The following is a 23,923-nucleotide window of genomic DNA, read 5'->3' on the forward strand; positions in this document are numbered from 1 at the left end:
TTAAAAATTCAGAGTAATGCTGAACTTAAGGGTTTCGATGTAGATTCTCTGGTCATTGAGCATATCCAAGTGAACAAAACCCCCAAGATGTGGTGAGAACTTACAGAGTGCATGCATGTTCGGATCGACCTGTTCATGAGCCCTCCCTGCCGCAGAGATGATCCTTACTGAAAAAGAGCAGATCGTTTCTGAACCAGAAGAGGAGGTTGCACGGAAGAAAAAGATGTCCCAGAAGAAAATGAAGAGACAAAAACTTACGGCCTGGGAGTATATTCTGCATAAAATAAATGTAAGTAAAAAAACCACGATAAACAAAACAACCAAAAACAACCCCCCCAAAACTTATTTCAAAACTATTATACCTTTTAATTTTTGAACTATGTGACTATATTACCATCCAAAATAAAATTTAAAATTAAAAAACTGAAAAATTTAATTAAAAAATGAAAGGGGATGAAGTAAACTGCTATAAACGAAGCAGAAATTATGCCTGCCTGTGGCACCAGGGGCAAGCTACAAGAGGATCCGCCCTCTGACCTGAAGGCTGGTGTCAATACCAACTGCCACAAAGTACCACCTCCCACTCTGGGCTGTCTGCCTCCCTACAGTTTAAGGCAGCAGCCTAGGACATAGCTCATCACCACATGTCTGGCCATTGTCATAGGTCTTACCGTGAAGACTGGCAGGGGGAGGCTTCCAAAAGCAGGATCTGGCTGGGAAGACAGTGGCCAGCAAAGAACTCAGGCACCTGAAGGATGACTGCTTAGTGGCCCAACCCTTGGCTTCCTGTCTCCCTCCCATGTAACTGAGCCATGATCTTTGAGGGAAAGAAGCCTGGACCTTTGGGGTCTCCTGAAGCAAACTGATAGCTTGTATCACAAAGAGTAATTTCCCAATATATAAAGCATTCCTATGAACCAATAAGAAAAACACATGACAACAAAGTATTTCAACAGATAGTTAAAAAAAAAAAGAAGTGTAAGTGGCTCTTAAATACACTAAATGATGCTTACTAATAAGCCTCTTGGGAGGGCTGCTGAGTCAGTCCATCTTCCATCTACTGCTCCATTGCTCCCAGCCACCCTGAGAACCAGTTCCATTTGAATGATCAATTCTTAACATAAAAGTGTTCATGAAGAAACTCAACAAGAGCAGAGTGCTCATACTCAAACTTGCTCTCAATATCTAGATAAAGAGATAGTAAAAAGGTTAAAAAAAAAAAAAGGAATAAATTCAGCATAGTGCTGAAGTCAGGAGGGAATGTGGCAGACATCAGGAGTTGGCTATGTCCACACCTGCTCTAAGAGCTCTTCTCATACATACGCTTTACTGCTCACTTCCCCAGACTACCTTGCAACGACAGTGGTCAAGTGATTTGCTGGTTGCCTGTGAGTCACAGACTAGCCTTTGGGAGAGCTTTTCTTTTCCCGGTAAGAATGGTAGATGTTGCTGGTATTGGTTTCCCCCTGTCCGCTTTCCTCGAACTTGGATATGAAAGCTACCTTGTGACCATGAGGTTAAAGGTCAAGACAGTCACAGAGATATAGTGTGCCACCTACCTCCAAATGACTTATTTGGAGGAGAGAAAACGACAACTATTTCAGCCACCATCGGAAGTATCATTTACCCGCAGTTGAAAGCATTTGTCATAGACACCAGTGACCATGAGCAGACTAGCTACGTTAGGTAGTTTACAGAAGGTGAAAAGCAGATGGGACCACACTGGTGGTACTCCTGGGAAAGGAGCCCCAGGTTCTTCTGGGCAAAGCTCCAAAGAGGTGTCCTGCTGGGAGCTGGCAAGAACAAGCAGCAGGAAGGAGAGGGAGAAAAGAGCACATGGCTAATAACTTGTGGCCTGTTTGTGCCTCCTTCCATCTGTACCATGTTGGCCTAGCATTCTTGCCTTCAGGCTGAGACAGAAAACTTCTATGTAGAGCTCCAGCTGATGTCTTCGGTTACGGCTCCCAGAGTGGCAGCTGGATCACAGAGCGAAGCTCTACAACCTGGCCAGGGGAGAGATTGGTCAGGCATACGTTGACCTATCTCCCACCCGAGAAGATGTCCTGTCAGGATACCCTGGAGGTGACATGTGCTAGGAAAACAGCTTTCCTCTTACTGGTAATTCAGAACCACCCTTCCTGTTGAGGACATGGGACCAAGATACACAAACAGAAACAGACCTCAGAGAGCTAATGTGCTAGTGTCCTACAGTTGAGCTGGGATGTGGGGAAGGTAGAAATTCAGAGAGGGGTGCCCTTGCCTTGGGAACATTTATTGATGAGAAAGAGGCTGAGCAAGATTCTGTCAGACTTGAGGGTCTAGGGGGACCAAAGCAGGGGCCCAAATGAAAAGTGGGGATTCCTGGTAAGTCATCCCTCCTTGTGCTGACACCGCAAAGGGATGTACCCTAGAATAAGGGTAAACTGGAAATAAACCAGCCCCTGCACAAATGAGTGTCTGGCTTTGAATCATTAGACAGTCCAGAAAAACCTCAATCCCTGAACTGGGCTGAGGGGACTCTGCAGTGCTGGTGCCTCAAGGACTGGCAACAGCAAATAAAAGTACTCTGTGGAAGAAGGTAACATCACCTGAGGGCTCAAACCATTTCTACAAATAAATTTTCAAACAACATGTCCGGCAGATAGTTAACAATAATGAGGCATGTAAGGAAATAAGATAATATAAAAGAGAACCACCAGAGACAGACAGGCAATAGAAACAGATCCCCAAGGGCTCCCAATAGCAGAACTATCAGACATATGACTTTAAAATAACTAAGCTTACTATGCTCAAGCACATAAAAAACTAAATTGAAAATTTGAGGGGAGAACTGAAACTATAAAAAAGGATACAGCAGATTTTAAAAAGAGAGGACGTTATATCTCTCTGATGATGGGGAGAATGGAAGGGAAGATATAACTGAATAAGAGAACCAAGGAAAATCCACAGAATGAATGAAAGAAACAGACTTTGAGCTTTGTGAAACTTCAAAACGACAAGAGAGGGAGCCAAAAGAACATACACAGCAATGGAAATCAGATTTGCAGCAGAGATTTTGGCAACACCAGTGGATGTTAAATGTCTGTGGCGCCATACCTTCGATGTAAGGGGAATGGGACTTTGAAGTTAGGATTCTAGTAACCAACCAAATTAAGGTCTATTGCAACAAAATAAAAATCAAATAAAACACACAGGCCAATCACACACCAAGGCCTGCGGAGCCCGTGAGCTCTGACCCTCCAACCTTCCTGACTGCAACGTATCCTTTCACCCTCCCACTGCTATTCTGCTTGGCTAGTCCTTTCACACTGCAAGCCCTTCCATCTCAGGGCCTTTGGACTTGCTGTTCTCTCTGTCTGGATGTTCTTCCCCCAAATATCTGTGGGGCTTTGCCCCTCACCTTTTCTGGTCTCTGCTCAGTTAGGTAAGACTTCCTTGATTATTCAATATAAAATAGCATCCTGCCAGTATCCCCCTGGCCACTTTATGTTTGTTCACAGCACCCACCCCCACCAACACAATACATGTACTTGCTCAGCTGTTTAGATCTGCTTCTCTGCGCAAGAATGTAGACCTATGAAGGTGGGGCACGTTAGCTTTGTTCAATGCTCACTGTCCCGTGCCTGGCAAGAGCAGGCGCTCCATCAGTATTTGCTCAGTGACTGCATGGAGCAGGGAAGCTAACTTCTACTCACAACCCCCATCCATCACCAGCCCATTCCTTTCAAGGCACTAGCAGGCACATGTACAAGCCAAAAAATTTGGAGGCAACTGTATGCATGTTCATTATTCTCTGTCTCTTAATCTATTCCATATCCACCCATCCACCCACCAAGTCTTGTTGGGTCTGCCTCCAAAATACAACTTGAATCTGTCTCCTTTCCCTTCCCCATGGCCATCACACCGATCCAAGTCACCTTCGTCTATTGCCAGGACTGCTGTGAAAACAAGCCCTGACTACTTTCCTACGTCAGTTCACATCACCCCTGCTAACCGACGTCATGTTACAAACTCCTCTAAAAGCTCCAGCTCCTCACAAGATCACAATACTCCTCCCTGCCCATCTGTCTCACCTCATCTCATACCACCTCTCCTTTGCCTACTATGCTGCAGCCACAGTGGCCTCTACGTACCACGCTCGGTGTGCACTCACTATCACTTCTACCAGGAGACCTTCAGGTCTCGGCAGAGCTGGAGCATTCTCATCCCTAGGTTTAATCCTGAAAGACCCTTCCGATGTCTTCCCTGGCCACTCATTCCCAGACACCCTCATCTGATTGCTCTGCTTATTTCTGGGCAGAGTATAACCCATAGTCTAAAACTATCTTGTTGACTGAATTGCTTCCTTGCTTCTGTCTGCCTATCAGACTGGGAGCTCCATGAAGGCAGGGAAGGTTCTTTCACCTTCTCTACTGAACAAACCCACAGCCCCCGGCAGGCAACTCTCCTCAGCACAGGTGCGCGCGTGGCTGAGCACTCCCTAGGCCCCTGATGCCGAGGGCCCAGCTGCTGCCTGGCAGTGCAGTGCTGGCATCTCATCCTCTCACTGACGCTGGGGCCCCAAGGCGGTGAGCTCAAGAAGTCTAATGGGGAAGAATTTCAAAGCACTTTGCTTATTTTTCATCTCCACTTTCACTTTTCAAGATAGAATTCTTGTGGCAAGAATGAAAGCAGCACCTACCACTACCGTTGACTCCCACTGGCTTCCAGTGGAGTAGTGAACCGGACCCAGTAAGTCCTTGCATATTTCTCGGAGTCGGTATTCAAACCCTAATTACGGAAAAAAACAAAACAAAACAAAACAACAAAACAAAACAGAAATAGGAACACATTACAAAAAGAAATAAAAAATCAAGAATATGCTAAGTTGTGTATATCAAACCAGGTTGAACAAATGTTTATTTTATTGCCTGCTTTGGGCAGAATGCCTCTTGCACGTCTCTCAGTTTGGGGCACTGAGATCCATAATGACAGACTCTCACTCACGAACCCACTCCCTCAACAGCATATAATATAGCAGCCCTTCTGTGTGCTGGGCCCGTGGGAAAAATGAGATGTGGCCAGCTCTGGGACAAACTCCCCAAGGTGATGGGAAAACACAGGAATCGTGGAAGGAGGGGAGTGGGCTAGGCAGGTTTGTTTCAGAGAAGACGTGTTGGTAGTGAGAGGAGATCAGCAGGGTCAGGAGGCAGCCTTCAGGAGGTAAGAGATGGCAAGGGTATGAATTTAGGCTGAGGAGGTGGTGACAGAGTGGAGAAGACAGGAGAAGCAGTCACGGGCCTGTCAACTCATGGATTATGGCACAGCCATGTGGAGTGCCAGAAGTGCTGGTGGCAGAATCTGGGGGTCTGTCAGCACTGGCGGCAGCTGAAGTCACAGGGAATGATGAAATCACCCAAAGATGAGGGTAGAAAATAAGAGGGTGATGCTGGAATCTGAGGAATTTTAGAAGTGAGAGGGGTCTCCCTTTACAATTTGAGTCCTTTTATGGTCGAGGAAGCCAGAGAGAGAATGGAGGTGACTTGTGTATGGACGCAGGAACAGATGTGTGGAAGATGGAGAAAGAGAACCAAGTGGTAGAAGTGATCCCACAAATTGATGCAGGCCCCCAAGGAGGCGGCGACTTTGTGCAGGGCATCAGGATTGAGTCCTGATCAATACCCAGGATGAAGCAAATTAGAGGAGTCAGAGGAGAAGTCTCCCCAGTGGAATGGGGTATGAGGCCCAGATGTGACAGGAGCACCCCAGCAAAGGTATGGGCTTGGGAAGATTGAGTATTTAGAAGAGTCAGTGACCACACAGGCTGGGCAACCACGCAGACTTGTCAGGAAGAGGAAAATTAAACTCATGTTTGGAGTCTGCTGGAGAGGGGCGAGGGACTTCAAGTTGGTCAGCCATGCCTGTTATCATCAGATGTGTTTATATAGACATAGTTATGTCATCAGAGGCAATGTGACATGTTTGAGTTCTGGGAGTGACATTTGTAGGGGGGTTCAGCACGTTTTTCTCTCTTTTTTGTACTCTACATTATAAACAAAATAGGGAGGGTGTTGTCAAAAGCAAAGCAGGAAGGCCAGGAGAGGCTGTGGGGAAGGCTATTCTGTGACCAGGCCTAGAGTTGCGTGGTAACACAGGCAGTTTTGGGAGGGTTGGTTCCCAAGCCACAACCCTGGAGGCCAAGCTCAGGGAGGTGGAAGGCTGGTAAGAAACAACCCCACACCTGCCTAGCAAAGAGTTGAAAGGCTATTTACTGGAGGTCGCCCTGAGAACAGGATGGCCACCTCTTCCAACTTACCTAGCTTTCTGCTGGCCAAAAGGGGAAGAGGAGGTGGTGGGGGAGATACTGGGGAGGGGACAGAAGTGCTGGCAGGGAAAGCTGGGCTGGAAGGCCATGGGGAGATGCTGGACAGGCTGGCTCTTCCAGGGCAGGAGGGGCATGGAGGAAGAGAAATGCAGGCTCGCTGGATGCTGCCAGATGCCCTTCCCTGGGGTGACTGGCTGACCACTGAAGACCCAGGGTGTGAAGGAGGGCAGGAGTGTGAGCATCTTGTCTGCTCCTTTGGAGCATGTCTATCTGAGCATCCTGTGCCACCACCCCCTTCTGCTGCCAATCCTCCTGGCCGTCAGGGCCTACCAGATTCAGGGCCTCAGAGCCTAAAATGGGCTGGATGCCTGCTGAGCTGCCTTAATTACAGTTCAGGCTAAGAGATGGGGGCTGAGCGCTGTCTGGTTAATGGGGGAGCAGGAGGCCAAGGCCTCTGGGGGTCAACATAGGAGACTGGGAGGAAGGAGACTGCAGAGAGCCCTAGGCCACTGCATCTCTGCCTTGATTCATGGGCTTTCAGGAGGGTCATGTTGGGACAGAAATTGAGTCAGGCCCAGGAAGATGGAAGGGCCAGCAGAAACCTCACCTTCGTTCACAAGGTACCGAGCGTAGAGGAGGAGCCAATGGCGGTACTCATGGCTGGACTGCAGGGTGAGTGCCGCCGCAACCTGATTCTCCAGGTAGGCCAGGGTGGTCTCCTGCTGCACTACATGAGGCACGGAGAAGAGCCGGGCTGCCTGTCTTCCTGAACTGCAGAGACCGGCAGAGCAAACATCATGAGGCAGTGGGTAATTCATGGGTCAAGAGGCTGCTACCGCGACACCCTGGGCACCAGTGAGGAGCCAGTGAAGGGGCAGGTGTCAGACTCCATGCTGGTTAACCTATCCCCATGTCCCAGCCACAGGCCTCCTGGCCACTCTAGCACCCCAGGTGTATCCCACCCTGTACCTCATCTATCTAGGCCCAAGGTGACAGGTCAGCAGCTCACTCCCCCCGACCCGAAATATTGCCCATCATAGTGTCCATGACTCATAGCACCTCAGACTGCCATCTGTGCCCTGAAGTGACAGGGCTTGTGACCTAGCACCGTGAGATATTACCCAATGTGGGCCCACAACCCTTGGCACCCTTGAGCCTCCTTGTGCTAATAAGCAGGAGCTAGGCATAGGGGGTGGGCAGTCAGAGAGCAGGCCTGGGTGGGACTGTGCTTGCATGACCTGGCCACCTCCCGCAGCACTTGGGTCACCTACGTGGAGGCACGGCCCTGGACTATGGCTAAAGGTCCGGAGCACAGCATGGCATCCTGGGGAGGCAGGCTGCTCCTGAAGTCCGCACACTGGGCCAGGGAGTCCTGCTTGTCAGAAACCAGGTTCCTGGGGAGGCGACAGTAGGAGCAGAGGTCAGAAAAACCAGACATTCCACCAGAAACGCTGGCGGTGAGGCCACCAAGGAGCGGGCACCACATGACTCTCTGCCAGAGTGCTAGCAGAGGCTGAGTATCACTGCATTCTCTCCACAGGGCCCTCGGGGACAGGTTTCATAAGGCAAAATCAGTGACGGTGAAGGTCATCAACAGGGCTCTCAGGGACCACTTGAACTCCATGGTCTCAGAACTTGAGGACAGGGGCCTGTGTATGAAGTGTGCACAGGATGCCCACTTGCCTGGGGCCCACAAGGCCCAGCCCTTGGAAGCTTCCAGGAATGCCAGACTCTAGCCTTCCCGAACTTCTGTAGCATCCCAAGCAGTCAGCTCTTCACCTTCTCTGGACCTTTCACATCTTTGTTGAAAACATTCTAGCCACACTTTAAAAATAGTTGGATGCCTTTGTAAAATACCGAGCCAACATTTCCCTTCTTAAATAACCAGCCTGTTTCCATTATTACAGTAATCACATAAAATACACAAGTTTGCAACTTGGAAGAGCTGCGAATGGGGAGGGTTTTTTTTTTTTTTTTAAGATTTAATTTATTTTTTTAAAAGATTTTATTTATTTACTTAACAGAGAGAGAGAGAGACAGCCAGCGAGAGAGGAAACACAAGTGGGGGGGGGGGGTGGGAGAGGAAGAAGCAGGCTCCCAGTGGAGGAGCCTGTATGTGGGGCTCGATCCCTTAACACCGGGATCACGCCTGAGCCAAAGGCAGACGCTTACCGACTGAGCCACCCAGGCGCCCCAAAGATTTTATTTTTAAGTAATCTCTACAGCCAACGTGGGGTGCGAAATTACAACCATGAGATAAAGAGTTGCATGCTTTAATGACTGAGCCAGCCAGGCGCAGTGCCTACGCCCCCGCCTTTTTTTTTTTTTTTTTTTTTTAACTCAAGAAAGAAATCTCAGGGGCGCCTGGGTGGCACAGTGGTTAAGCGTCTGCCTTCGGCTCAGGGCGTGATCCCGGCGTTACGGGATCGAGCCCCACATCAGGCTCCCCTGCTATGAGCCTGCTTCTTCCTCTCCCACTCCCCCTGCTTGTGTTCCCTCTCTCGCTGGCTGTCTCTATCTCTGTCGAATAAATAAATAAAATCTTAAAAAAAAAAAAAAAAAAAAAAAAAAGAAAGAAATCTCAATGGGAGGATAAACTTGTGCCTGGCAACTCTTAACAGAAGAGGGCTGGAAGGCAGCTGGTTTAGGTATGAAGGATCAAAGGTGCAGGCAGAAGAAAAGAATTTCTGACTAGCTGTACACAATGTACACACTTCACACGTCTGGATTAAAATCTTGTAAGAATTTTGTAAAATCTTGTAAAAAAGATTTTACAAACACAGAGATGGGCTCCAAACTCTAAAACGGGCTGAGGAAAGACACGGACCATGACACATGGTGAGTGACTGTGCAACCTTACTAATTCACAAAGTCAGCCAGAAGTGCTACTTAGCTCCTGCTAAGCTACAAAAATTGAGGAATGGTGGTGAAGTTGTTGTGAAGCCAAGTCACCTAGGCTGACAATGGCTAAGGAGACGAGGCTGGAAATGTGTGTCGACAACCATAAGAATTTTCAAATGCTTGTTCCAAATAAAGTGAGCCCAGAAAACAGTGTATTGGAAGGAAAGCACCCTTGCCCACAGGGACAGGGCCTGTACTGATGGGTTTGAGCTCTTTCTTCTCTAGTGGACAGAGCCCAGCAGGGCTGCCACCATGGCATCTACTCCAGGGCTTGAAGCCGGGCCAGGGAGGCCTGACTGCTTTTGTTCCAGCTTAGATGGACACTCCCAGAAGGGCAGGGCCAGGAGCTGGCTTACTTACCATGTAGAAAGTGATGGATTAAAGCAGTATGCCTTCCCATCAGACAGGTTCATCACTGGGATTCCATGCTGTGTCAGCAAGATCTGTGACACTGTCATGTCACTTCCTGGGGAGACAGCACAAGAATGGGTTCTGGGTACGTTCTGATCAGCAGATGCCCACAGATGCACCTAAGTAGAAATACAAACCACGGCTCCCACAGTCCCAGCAACAGGTGTCTTAACACTGACGCATAACTAGGCAGTCACTGCTCTACTCTGCGCATACTGGTCTCACTGCCATCCATAGGCTGTTCGTCACCTCTCAGGGATCCATTCAAATATGCCCCTGGAGAGAATGCATCTCCCTACAACATAATGACATCCCCTATAACACGAAATGCCTCGGGCTGGGCCCAGAGCTTGGTTCTCCATCTAGGATGAAAAGGGTGCTTTCACGTCAGACACCCAAGCTGCCCTGCCCTGGCATGCCCTGTCCCCACCCCAGGGAAAAAGGGGTGGTCTACTGCTGAGGTTACCTGCTAAAATGGAGTGTAGAGATTCTTCTTTCACCACAACCACCTGTCTGTGAACATCCCTAGGAGGGAGACAGGGAACAGCTTACTCTGCAACTGGGGTAAAAGCATTAGAATGTGCCTCGGTGATCAGACCCCACTCCATGGTCCCTGGTACACACCCAACCTTTGCTTCCAGGAGAGGGGTTCTGCGCTGGAAGTGGCTTCCACTCCCCATGTGTCATATGCTATCCCTGCACACGTCTATGGCAGAGGGCCTAGGCAACAGAGTAGTGGGGTCTGCCACTAACACCATACCAATTTGGGGAGAAGCGTGGCCATGCTCTGGCAGCTGAGATCCCCTTTCTGGACCCTGGCACATGCAATTAGGCACTGTGATCTGTCATGAGGTTTGCTGCTATAAGGACGACAGCAGGGTCAGGCACCCTGCGCCACTTCCATTGCATACTCTCCCTCCCCCAACGTCGGTGGCTATCACAAGCAATGTGTGACTAACTGCTCAGGGTGCCTTGGGCGTTAAGATGCCCAGGTCAGCAGGGCCAAAGGACATGTCTGTTGAGTGACCTCCTTTGCTGCCTCCCTACCCCTGTAGTGAGAGGGGACCTGCACAGCCCCATCCCATCCAGCTTGGAGCCCGCCCCACCCTGGGCCTGCCTCTCACCAGACAGACAACGTGGCTGCAGCAGTGAGCGCCATGACATAGGAGCCCGTGCAGTGCAAAGTGGAGATTGGGGACGGCAGGAGGATGGGAGGGAGGAGGCGGCGACCACAGGCGGAGAACACGGACAGCATCCTCTTTTCACAGGCGACACATACCACGTCACTGAAAAGGCAGAAAGGGGACAGGAGTCATGATCATCGTGAGCTATGGCAGAGGCAGCAGCCTTGAAATGCAGAGCCTTCCCTCTGTGCCTGCCCCGTGCCTGCTGCGGTCTTCCTCTGAGCAGGTGCCGCAAAGGGAGAGGCAGGCAAGGGCTTGTCCAAGGACCGGGGCAGCAGGGCCGACACAGCCTAGCCTAAACGAGACGTCTGATTAAAGAGAATGTGTCCTCTTTCCTTTCAGGGGCTGCTTGAGCTTTTCTGAGCTCACACTAATGCTAATCCAGGGGGGAGCCCACAGCAACACCCAGCACACAGGTCTATTTGCCCTTTGTGGGTGCCTGGGATCGGGAAGTTCAGTTTGCTCATCTTGGCAGAGAATGAAAAGGAGGTACAGAATGATGGTTCCTTCTAGGTGCAACACCATGCACTCACTCAGGGCCCATGGGAACCTTGACCTAAGATGGAAGGCCAAGTACTCACAGACACTATGAAAGCATTTTACATGTAGCCTCATGATAACTGATTAAGGGTCTAGTTAAAGTGACTGTATCTAAGCCAATTATCTTTGTAAAATCCTTTTAAGAGTATCAAATCCATGGTCCTGACTGGAGGCCCTATGCCTCAACAGGCACCTGAGGAAAATGCTGGTCCTCTTTCCAGATCAAGCATATGTCAAAACAGTCCTAGGGGATTGTGGCCTGGAAGTCCATGGGAAGACACAGGGGACTAAAGTTCTCCCCTCAAAGGGCAGAATATGGAGAGGGCTGGGCTGGGGTCTCACAGGACAATCAGAAATCCATCCTGACTTCCCTAGATGAGAATCTGGGGTCCAGAGAAAGAATCATCCCATGTCAGAGAGAGCCGGGCAGAGGTCAGCCTGGAACCTGAGACTTCAGCAATCTGGCCAGATAAGGAAATCAGAACATCTGGGTGGAAATCCTGCCTTGATTGACCCTCTAAGACAGTTTCCCCACCTATGACACGATGGTGATAATGATGTTATTTGGTCTTGTGGGGACTGAAAAGATATGCACATTCTTAGCCTAGGCCAAGGCATGGTACAGGCTTCTGTGGAAGCTAGCATGTAGGGCAATGCCTCCTGCCTCAGACAGTAACAGGGTCACACAGCACAGCACATGGTGCTTGCCTGACATTAAAAGCTGGGCTAGGCAAAGACCCTTGCCCTTACCAGCTGCCGGCAGCAGTGAGGATCCGGCTGGTGAGTACCGTCTCCCACTCCTTCCCTTCCCGGTTACACTTCAAACGACTTAGCTTCACACCCCCCACGGCAGTCACTTCATTCTCCACCTCAATGTACATTGAGGGATCGGAGCTCACCTGGGCGGAGGAAAACAAACACAATGTCTTTTCAGGTGATGATGGGTCCACTGAGACTTGGGTCATGTGACAGGTGAGATGATCAGAGTCCCCAAAGCAGGAGGAAGACAGAGAGGCAGACAGAACTGGCGGGTAAACAGTAGGGTGGTGCTGTGTGCAGTAACAGGGTGGGACAAGAAGGCCAGGCAGCTGGATGTGTGGCCCCTGGGGCAGGGAGAGGGCTGGGAGCTTGCTCAGCCTCATCTCTCATGCCTAAGGAGCTGACAGACTGGATATCCTCATATGGAAAACCCAGGCAGAACAGCTCAACAGTTTGCACTCGTGTGGCCACAAAAGTGGGTGAGCTGGGGTAGAGGGTTGGATATGACTAGGAGATAGGCCCCTTCATTGACCCCCGGAAACCAAGAACAGCCCCAAGCAGCACTCAGTGGTAAAGGTCCTGGGTGGGGGGTGGGGGCAGCCGTGGCTAGAGTTTGGAAGGGGGTTGTCTGTCTCCATGCACAACAGCAACAGGAACAAACGATGCAGGTCCCTATCCTTAGGCCCAGAAAGACTTGTAGTGGAAAGGGCTGCCATTGGCTCTCTGGTGTCCCATGAGGAACAGCCTGCCTGGGGCAGTGTGTGCCCAGTGGAAAGTGACCTGCATGTGGGGTCCTAGGTTTCCTGAGAATGTGCACCTGAGCTGAGGAGCAACAGGCATGAACCTATGGCATGTCCAAGGTCAGGTGCTAGACGGAATGAATGGAAGGCCTCTAGGCATAAAGGATTCTTTGTTCTAGAGCTGTGTTTTGAACAAGCACATGGTCATAAGCTTCTACTCCAAGAACTCAAATAGCCCTGATGACGACTCTGCTGGGTCCTGGGAAGGGGACAGGGCCAGCAAGCTGGTTAGGAGATAGGCCCTTACCATGCAGTCCAACTGCACCAAGCCTGAGGGTGCCCAGGGCTGAGTGTGGAGTTCAAGGAGGCTTCCAGAAGGAATATCTGAGACAAGTTTTGAAGGAGCTGGCCATCCAGAAGATGGCAGCAGGACTGTAAGAGCAAACTATAGAGGAGAGAAATGTGAGGTGGAGGCAACAAGGAAGCCCCCGGGCAAGAGGCTAGTGATCTGGCCCTGATTAACTACAACTTCCCCCAGAAAGTGATGGAGAAAAGCAGCACTAAGTCAGTGACAATTCAGGGTTTACACAGAGGGGGAGGGTGGAGAGAGTGTGCAGAGGTAGGAAGCCTGCTCACCTGGAGGGTGAATGCTCTCTGGGGGCCTGGCATGGGCAGTTTCAGTGCAGGTGCTGGTACAGACAAACACACGGCGTCCTTCTCTGCGGTCAGGGCAGCTGGGGACTGCAAGAGCAGAAATGTCTCTGAGCCCCGCCCCAGCACCGTAGGGCAACGTCAGGTAAAGGTGAGTCACCCAGTGGCGAGGCCAGGCCAGTTCCCCAGGCATTTCCGCCTACTCTGTGAGGGTGAAAGTGCAGATGAATGCTATAAAGACCCCCACTTTCCAGATGAGCTGACCCCGGGGAACTGCTCAAGGATCTGAATGGGCTGAGGACAGATGTGGGGGCCTGCACGTCTATGCCAACTGTTCCCACACTGATGAGGCACACAGTTGCATTCACGGCCTCTCTTATCACACTCGGGCACGTGCGGATTCTGGCACTGAGCTCATGAGGTGGGCTGGGGGAGACTGCATGGGCCTGCTGGCCTCACCTGGACAGACAGAGACATAGGCATGAGCCGAGAGTCCTTCCGAGGCCGCCCTTTTTTCTTCTTTTCCACTGTTTCCACCTCAAGCTCCAGTTTTCGCTTGGACAGCGAGGAGGGCTTGGCCACAGGGACCTTTTCGTCGCTGTCACTGCTGCTCTCCAGGAGGTCCCGGGGCCTCAGCTCTTTCACAAGGTTCTGCTCTTTCAACCTGCACAAACACAGACATCCATGGCCTACTCCATATGACTATTAAGTTTATAATAATTAATAAAATCCATACTCATCACCAAAAGTTAATAAATAAGAATAGTAAAAACCGACTTCTGGTTTCTGCTCCAACACGCAAAGAGCTTGGAAGTTGTCACTCCCATTCTCAAAGAGGAAAGCTGAAAAACTGAAAATTAACAACTTTTCTTGGATTCATCAGAGAAGTAAGGTCACAAGGCAAACTGCCACCCTGGAAATTGGAGATACCAGGTGAAGACTCAAAGCCAGAGCTCACCTGGAGCTGAAGGCCCTGGAGCCCTAACTGGTAGGAAGACTTCAAGTAACTGGTACATTGCTGAAGGCTGAGTGTGGGCTGGCTTGTAAGTCAAAACTCTTGGGGGGGTCCAGTGGCAGGAGGGTACCCACACTTGTGTTAGTTTTGCCTCCAGGAGCTCTAACAGGCTCTCATGGGTGAAGATCAAGGATGGAAATATACCCTGTGTGCTTTGGGCTAGGGGAGGGGAAAAAGGACCATCTGAAACACACCCAGAATTCCCTTCTCCTTAACAAAAGCCTGCCTTCAAGGGAAACTACTTTACCAGACCCGTGTGACTTGGCGGCAGGGCAATTAACTAACTATAGCCTAGCCTCTGTGCCCTGCCCCCCCCAGGCTAAAGAATTCTTCTGAAGGTCATAGCCCAGGGTTACCCGTCCAACAACAACAAGATTTAATCGCGAGATAATAGAATGCTTCTCCCCAAACCTCACCACCAGTTCAACAGGGCTCTGGTATAACAGGAGTAGAATAACTAGTTTGAAGCTAGCAGAGGGTGGTTCATGAGGTTTAAGGAAAGAAGCCAGCTTCATAACTAAAAGTGCAAGGTGAAGCTTCCAGTGCTAATGCAGAATCTGCAGCAAGTTATGGAGAACATCTAGCTAAGATAATTAGTGAAGGTGGCTACACTAAACGACAGATTTTCAGTATACATGAAACAGCCTTGTATTGAAAGTAGAAGCTATCCTAGGACTTTCACAGCTGGAGAGGAGAAGTCAATGCTTGGCTTCAAAGGACAGGCTGACTCTCTTGTTAGGGCCAATGCAGCTGGTGACTTTTAAGTGGAAGGCAATGCTCATTTGCCATTCCAAAAATCCTAGGGCCTTAAGAATTATGCTAAATCTACCCAGCCTTACCCTACGTAAGCGGAACAACAAAGCCCAGATGAGAGCATATCTGCTTACAGCACAGTTTACTAAATATTTTAAGCTCACCGCTGAGACCTACTGCTCAGAAAAAGATTCCTTTAAAAATATTACTTCATTGCCAATACACCTGGTCACCCAAGAGTTCTGATAGAGATGTATGAAATTAATGTTGTGTTCATGCCTGCTAACACAACATCTGTTCTGCAGGCCATGGATCAAGAGTAGTTTTGACTTTCAAGTCTTATCACTGAGGAAATACTTTTTATAAGGCTATAGCTGCCATACATAGTGATTCCTGTGATGGATCTGGACAAAGTAAATGGAAAACCTTCCGGAAAGGATTCATCATCTAGATGCCACCAAGAACATTCAAGATTCATAGGAAGGGGTCGAAATAGCAACATGAACAGGAGTTTGGAAGAAGTAAATTCCAACCCTCATGGATGACTTTCAGGGGTTCAAGACTTCAGTGGAGGAAGTAACTGCAGATGTGGTGGAAATAGCAAGACACCTAGAATTAGAAGTGGAACCTGAAGATGTGACTGAATTGCTGCAGTCTCATGATCGAAAGTGAATGGATGAGAAGTTGCTTCTCATGGAGGAGCAGAGAAAGTGGTTTCTTGAGATGGAATCTACTCCTGGAGAAGATGCTGTAAAGAGTGTTGAAAAGACAACAAAGGATTTAGAATACTACATAAACTTAGTTGTAAAACAGTGGCAGGCCTTGAGAAGACTGAATCCAGTTCTGAAAGAAGTTCTCCTGTGTATAAATGGCATTGCTACAGAGAAACTGTTCATAAAAGGAAGAGTCGACCGATGTGGCAAACTTCAGTGCCTTAAAGTTGCCACAGCCACCCCAACCTTTAGCAACGACCACCCTGAACCATTAAGAGCCATTAGCATTGAGGTAAGACCCTCCACCAGCAAAAAGATTATGACTTGCTGAAAGCTCAGATGATGGTTAGCACTTTTTAGCAATGAAGTATTTTTTCCATTAAGGTATATACATTGTTTTCTTAGATATAATGCTATTATTGCACACTTAATAGACTACAATAGGTTATAAACGACTTTTACATATACTGGGAAACCAAAAAATTCATCTGACTTGCTTTACTGCAATCTTCGATTTATTGTGGTGGTCTGGAACCAAACTTGCAGTTCTCTAGCATATGTTTGTATGCCACTCTAACTCGATTTAAAAAAAACCGGGAGTAGCTATATTAATTTCAAAGTGGACACCAGAGTAAGGAAAAGTATTGAGGATAAGGAGGAATATTACATAATGATAAAAGGGCCAATTTTCCAAGAAGACAGAGCAATCCTTAATGTATACATGCCTAACAACAGAGCATCAAAATACATGTGGCAAAAACTGATAGAACCCTAAGGAGAACTAGACAACTCCACCATTATAAGTGGAGATTTCCATTTACCTCTATCAGTAACTGACAGATCCAGCAGACAGAAAATCAATAAGGAATTAATTAAATGAACAGTACTATCATTCATTTGAATTTAGTTGATATTTATAAGATACTTCATATAATAATAGCAGAATACACATTCTTTTCAAGATCACATGGAATATTCACTAGGATAGACCACATTCTGGGTTATAAAACATACTCTAACAAATTTGAAAGGATAAAAAACATACAAAGTATGCTTTAAGCCCACAACAGAATTAAACTAGACAACAGTAACAGAAAGATACCTGCAAAACTCCCAAACGGAGATTAAACCACACACTTCTTTTTTTTTTTTTTTTTAAAGAATTTATTTATTTATTTGACAGAGAGAGACAGCCAGCGAGAGAGGGAACACAGCAGGGGGAGTGGGAGAGGAAGAAGCAGGCTCCTAGTGGAGGAGCCTGATGTGGGGCTCGAACCCAGAACGCTGGGATCACGCCCTGAGCCGAAGGCAGATGCTTAACCACTGCGCTACCCAGGCGCCCCTAAACCACACACTTCTGAACAACATATGGTCAAAGAAAAAGTCTCTAGAAAAATGTAAAAATATTTAATTAAATGAAAACAAAAATGTAATTTATCAAAATTTGTGGGATGCAGTGAAAACAGTGCTTAGAAGGAAATTTATAGCAGAGAATATATTTTATTTTATTTTTATTATTTTTAAAAGATTTATTTGTTTATTTTTGGGAGGGAGGGGCAGAGGGAGAGAGTATTAAGCAGACTCTGCACTGAGTGTGGAGCCCAAAACAGGGCTTGATCTCAGGATCCTGAGATCACCACCTGAGCCAAAACCAAGAGTTAGACACTTAACTGACTGCCACCCAGACACCCCTTTATTTTTTTCTTAAATGTTTATTTCAGAGAGAGCGAGCGAGCAAGAGTGCGAGTGGGGGGAAGGGCAGAGGGAATCTTCAAGCAGACTCCCTGATGAGCATAGATCCTGATGTGGGGCTCAATCTCCCAACTCTGAGATCATGACCTGAGCCCAAATCAAGAGTTGGTTGCTTACCCAACTGAGCCACCCAGGCTCCCCGAGAATGCATATTTTAGAAAAGAAGAAAGACCTGAAATGAAAAACTTAAACTTTACCTTCAGGAACTAGAAAAAGATGAGCAAGCAGAAGCAAATAAATAATAAATAACAATGCAGTAATATAATAGTAAAGCAACAATAAGCAAAATAATATAAAGCAAGGAGAAAAAAATAAATAATAAAAATTAGAGCAGAAATCCATGAAATTCAAAACAGGAAAACAACAGAGAAAAATCGATGAAATAAAAAGCTAGTTCTTTGAAAAGAGCAATAAAATAAATAAACTTGTAGCCAGGCTAATCAAGAAAAAAAGAGAGGACACAAATCACTAATGTCAGAAATGCAAAAGGGGCCTTCACTACTGCTCCCATGGGCAATAAAAGGAACAGAGAGAAATATTATGAATAATTCTAAACCCACAGATTGGATAACTTTGATGAAATGGACCAGTTCTTTGAAGAAAAAAACAAAAACAAAAAACAATCAACTCTCTCTCTGATTTCTCCCCTTTCAGATTTCCCTCCCTTCCCCTGTGGTCCTCCATGCTATTGTTTATGTTCCACATATGAGTGAAACCAGATGAACCATGAGAGACTATGGACCCCGGGAAACAAACTGAGGGTTTCAGAGGGGAGAAGCACGGGGGGAGGGGGTAACAGGGTGATGGGTATTAAGGAGGGCACATGTTGTGATATGCACTGGATGTTATATGTAACTAATGAATCACTGAACACTACATCAAAAACTAATGATGTACTATACAGTGGTTAACTGAACATAATAAAAAAAAACAATCAACTAAAACTCACACAAGGAAAAATATCTAATCTGAATAGGCCTATTAAAGAAAATGAATCAACAATTAACAATCTTCTGAGAAAAAAAAGTACCAGGCCCAGAGAGTTTTACTGGTGAATTCTACCAAATATTTAAGGAAGAAATTATACCAACTCTCTACAATATATTCTAGAAAAGAGAAGAAGAGGAAATAAATCCTAACACCCATGGGGCAAGCATTACCTAAATACAAAAACCAGATACTGATATTACAAGGAAAAAAAAAAAACTATAGGCCAGTTATCTCTCATGCACATAGATGCAAAAATCTTCAACAAAATACTGGCAAATTGAATCCAACAATGTATAAGAATTATATACAACAACCAAATGGTATTTACTCCAGATATGCATACTAGCTCAACATTCGAAGTGATTCATGTAATACATCACATCTAATAAAGCTAGAGAAGAAAAGTCTTACCATCATACAAACAGATGCAGAAAAGGCATCTGACAAAACCCAACATCCATTCATGATAAAAAAAAATCCTGGTTCTTAGCAAACCAGGATTAGAGGAGAATTTCCTCAATTTGATAAAGGATATTCACAAAAAGACCTATAGCTAACATGATACTCAATGGTGAGACACTAGATGCTTTCCCATAAGACTGAGAAGGCAAGGATGTTCCCTCTCACTACTTCTATTTACTATAGTACTAGAAATCCTAGCTAATGCAGTAAGTTAAGAGAAAGAAATAAAAGGCATAAAGACTGGGAGGAGAAAGAAAATTGTCTTTATTTGCAGATGACATAACTGTCTTTGTAGAAAATGTCAAAGAATCAAAGACAAAAACAAAAAATGGAACTAATAAGCAATTATGGCAAGACTGTAGGATATAAAGTTAATATTCAAATGTCAATTTGCTTTTCTACATACTAGTAATGAACTGGTATTTGAAATTCTAAACAATACTATTTACATTAGCATCAAAAAATGAAATAATTAGATATAAATCTAACAAAATATGTCTAAATTCCATATGAGGAAAACTACAAAACTCTGATGAAAGAAATCAGAGATCTACATAGATAGACATATTCTATGTTTATGGATAAGAAGACTCAATATGTATTTTTTAAAGTTTATTTTTTTAAAGATTTTATTTATTTATTTGAGAGAGAGAGAGAGAGAGAGAGAGAGAGAGATAGCGCACCAGCAGGGGGAGGAGCAGAGGCAGAGGGAGAAGCAGACTCTGCACTGAACAGGAAGCCTGATGCGGGGATCAATCCCAGGACCCTGAGATCATAACCTGAGTTGAAGGCAGACGCTTAACCAACTGAGCCACCCAGGCGCCCCAGAAGACTCAATATTGTTAAGATGTCAATTTTTCATAACTTGATCTAGAGATTAAATGGAATCCCAATAAAAGTCCCAGGAAATTATATTGTATATATTGAAAAACTGATTCTAAAGTTTATATGGAAAGATAAAAGACCTATAAATAGATCCATATAAATATAATCAAGTGATGTTTGATTAAGGCAAAGGCATAGAAAGGATAGTCTTTTCAACAAATGATGCTGAAACAACTGGACAAGCACATGCAAAAATGGAATCTAGACACATACCTTACATCTCCCGCAAAAATTAACTCAAAATGGATCATATATCTAAGTGTAAAACGCAAACCTTTTATAAAAGGAGAACTTAGAAGAAAACATGGTAGGAAGTCTAGATGAGCCTGGGTTTGGCAAATTTACTTATTTTTTACATTACAGTGCTTACCACGGTTAAGTGTAGTTACCGTCTGTCACCATACAAAGCTATTACAATATTATTGACCATACTGGCAATGGGTGTTTGGTACAATACCAAAAGCATGATCCATGACAGAAAAAACTTGGTTCAATAGGACTTCATTAACATTAGAAATTTCTGCTCTAACACACTGTGAAAAGAAAAGACAAAGACCGGAAGACAGTATTTGCAAATCACATTATCTGAGTAAGGATTTGTATCCAAAATATATAAAGAATTTATAGAACTTGACAGTAAGAAAACAAGCAACCTAACCTAAAAAATAAAAAGATCTAAACAGGCACCTCACCAAAGAAGATCCAGTTGGCTAATAAGCATATGAAAAGATGGTCAACATTAGAAGTGAAAATCAGGGAACTGAAAATAAAAGCAGTAAGAGATCACTCAACACTTATTAGAAGGGCTAAAATCTAAAAAACTTATAACAAATGTGGACAAGGATGTGGATCAAAGGAACTCATTCATTGTTGGTGGAAATGCAGTCATTGCGAAAGACAGTCTGGCAGTTTCTTACAAAGCTAAACCTAGTCTCATCACACAACCTAGCGACTGCACTCCTAGGTATTTGCCCAACTGAGCTGAATATATTTATTCACAAAAAAACCTACACATGAATGTTCACAGCAACTTTATATAATGTTTATACATAACTTCCCCAAAATGGAAGCAATCAAGGTGTCCTTCAAAGGGGGAATGGATAAACTATGGTTTATCCATACAATGGAATATTAGTTGGTAATAAAAAGAAATGAGCTATCAAACCATGAAAATGCATGTAAGAACATTACATTGCTAAGTGAAACACACCCATCAGAAAAGGGTATATACGGTATGATTCCAGTTATACAACATTCTGGAAAAGGCAAAACTTTGGAGGCAGTAAAAAGTTCAGTGATTGTCAGGTGTTCAGGGAAGAGGAAGGGAGGGATGAATAGCTAAAGTACAAGGGATACTTAGGTGAAATTACTGTGCTATACTGTATGCTATACTGATGCTATAATGCTGGACACAAGACATTATGCATTTGTCAAAACACATACAGCTGTATAACACAAAAAGAAAACTCTAAATGATGGACAGTACTTCATAAAATTAAAAAAAAAACCTTTAAAGTGTAGGACTAAATACCTACTAGAGGGTGATAATGGAATGTGATTATGTGAGAGAACATCCTTGCTTAGGAAGTGACTCACAGCAGGAAGGAGAGAAGTGTTGTGTTTCCATCATGGGTGTTGTAGAGTAAAAGTAAAATCAAAACTGGTGAAAGTGACAAAAACTGGTGAATCTAGGTGAAGGGTACAAAGATGTTTAATGTTGCTGAAGGTTTGGAAGTTTTCAAAACAAAAGCCTATAAAAAACTCCACTTAGAAGTCCTAGGTGCTGCTGACATAGAAACATAGTCAGTATCTCATGCATTTTCTTGCACTTCTCCATTGCAATCTGTGTATATGTGTATGTGTACATGTATGTATGTATGCTATGTGTGTAATGCATTTATTTTTGGTAATAGCTTTACTGAGATGTAACCCACATACCATACAACTCATGAACTTAAAGTATACAATTCAATAGTTCTTGGTGTCTTCACAAAGTTGTGCAACAATCACTACAGCAATTTCAGAATACTTTCATCATCTCAAAAAGAAACGCTATACCTCTTGGTTATAACCATTCCCCCCAACCAATTCTCCCATTCACCACAGCTTGGGAAGCCACTAATCTCCTTTGTATTTCCATAGATGTTGCCATTCTGGACATTTTCTATAAATGGAATCACAGAATATGAGATATCCAGGATTGGTTTCTTTCACTCAGCATGTTTTCAAGGTTCATTCGTGCTGTAGATTGTATTTTATGATTGAATAATATTTCATTGTATGGATAACCACACCTTGCTTATCCATACTTCAGCTAATAGACGTTTGGTTGGTTTCAAGCTTTTGGCTATTGTAAAAAATGATGATATGAACATTCATGTCAAAGTTATTTGTGTAGGCATGCTTTCGTTTTTCTTGGGTGTTTTTACCAGGACTGAAATTCTTATGTCAAATGTTAAGTCTACGTTTAACTTCTTAAGGAACTGCCAGATTATTTTCCAAAGTGTCTGTACCATTTTGTATACCCACCAGCAGCATATGAAAGTCCCAATTTCTTCAATAAGTGTTGATGCCAACACTTATTATTTATCTTTTGATTTCTTAGCAGTGTGAAGTAGAATCTTGTGGTTTTACTTGTATTTCCCCAATAGCTAATAATGTTGAGTATCTTTTCATTTGCTTATTAGCTATTTGTACATCACATCTTTTAAAAAGATTTTTATTTATTTGAGAGAGAGAGAGATTGTGAGCAGGGAGAGGGGAGAGAAAGAGAGAGAGAGAATCCCAAGCAGACTCCCCACTGAGCATGGAGACCGATGCAGGGCTTGATCCCAGGGCCCTGAGATCATGACGTGAGCTGAAATTAAGAGTCAGATGCTCAACCAACTGAGCCACCCGGGTGCCCCTTGTATATCATATTTTAAAAAACGCCTATTTAAATCCTTGGCCCACTTAAAAATTGCATCATTAGTCTATTACTGAGTTGTATGAGAGTACTTGTATTCTAGACACAAGTACTTTATTAGATATAGGATTAGCAAATATTTTCTCCAGTTCTACAGTTTTTCCCCACCATCTTGATGGTCTCCTTTAAAGCACAAAAGTTCTAAATTTTAACGAAATCTAATTTATCTAGTTCTTCTTTGATTACTTGTGATTTTGTTGTCATATCTAAGAATCCATGAACAAATCCAAAGTCACACAGAGTACTGTAATCTGGCTCTCCAGTTTAGTTCTTTGATTGATTTTGAGTTAATTTTTGTATGCAGTATGAAGAAAGGATCCAACTTTATTTTTTTGCATATGTGGATATCCTGCTGTCCCAGCAACATTTGTTGGTAAGACTCTTCTTTCTCCATCCATTGAATGGTCTTGGCACCCTTGCTGAAAATCAACTGACTGCCAACAAGTGAGTTTATTTCTAGGATTTCAGCTCTATTCTTCTGATCTACATGTCTAGCCTTGTGCGAGTACCACACTGTGTTGCTATTGCTCTGTACTGAAATTTGAACTCAGGAAGTGTGAGGTCTCCAACTTTGCTCTTTTTTCCCAAGACTCTTTCAGCTCTTTGGGGGCCCTTGAGTTCCCATATGAACTTTGGGATCAACTTGTCAATTTCTAAAAAGAAGCCAGATGGAATTTTGCAAAGGACTGCACTGAATCTGTAAATCAGTTTGGGGGCTACTGCCATCTTAACAATATTAAGACATCCAATGGAATGTCCTTCCACTTATTTAGGTCTTTAATTTCTTTCAACAATGTGTTGTAGTTTCCAAAGTATTAATTTTTATGCTGTATTTTTTTTGATAATTTTATTCCTAAACATTTTATTATTTTCTGTGCTACTGTAAATAGAACTGTTG

The 23,923-nt window shown here is 45.0% G+C and overlaps 1 protein-coding gene across 8 annotated transcripts in view; it reads right to left on the bottom strand.

Moving 5' to 3' along the window:
* The window catches only part of LOC113245911 (protein HIRA), an 88,130-nt gene that overhangs the window by 8,908 nt on the left and 55,299 nt on the right, over window positions 1-23,923 (bottom strand). For 6 of the 8 annotated variants that reach the window (XM_026486260.4, XM_044379503.3, XM_044379504.3 and 3 more), the window contains 9 exons: window positions 13,950-14,154; window positions 13,476-13,580; window positions 12,091-12,239; window positions 10,741-10,902; window positions 10,083-10,141; window positions 9,566-9,671; window positions 7,576-7,698; window positions 6,912-7,075; window positions 4,682-4,770 (listed from right to left, as the gene is read on the bottom strand). In XM_026486260.4, the coding sequence (XP_026342045.1) occupies window positions 4,682-4,770; window positions 6,912-7,075; window positions 7,576-7,698; window positions 9,566-9,671; window positions 10,083-10,141; window positions 10,741-10,902; window positions 12,091-12,239; window positions 13,476-13,580; window positions 13,950-14,154 (1,162 nt within the window). Of the gene's footprint in view, window positions 1-1,267; window positions 2,004-4,681; window positions 4,771-6,911; window positions 7,076-7,575; window positions 7,699-9,565; window positions 9,672-10,082; window positions 10,142-10,740; window positions 10,903-12,090; window positions 12,240-13,475; window positions 13,581-13,949; window positions 14,155-23,923 lie in introns of those variants that run through there. The other 2 variants (XM_048221572.2, XM_026486261.4) reach the window with 2 other exon arrangements.

The sequence above is a fragment of the Ursus arctos genome, unplaced genomic scaffold (genome assembly GCF_023065955.2).
Source record: "Ursus arctos isolate Adak ecotype North America unplaced genomic scaffold, UrsArc2.0 scaffold_34, whole genome shotgun sequence".
Lineage (NCBI taxonomy): Eukaryota > Metazoa > Chordata > Mammalia > Carnivora > Ursidae > Ursus > Ursus arctos.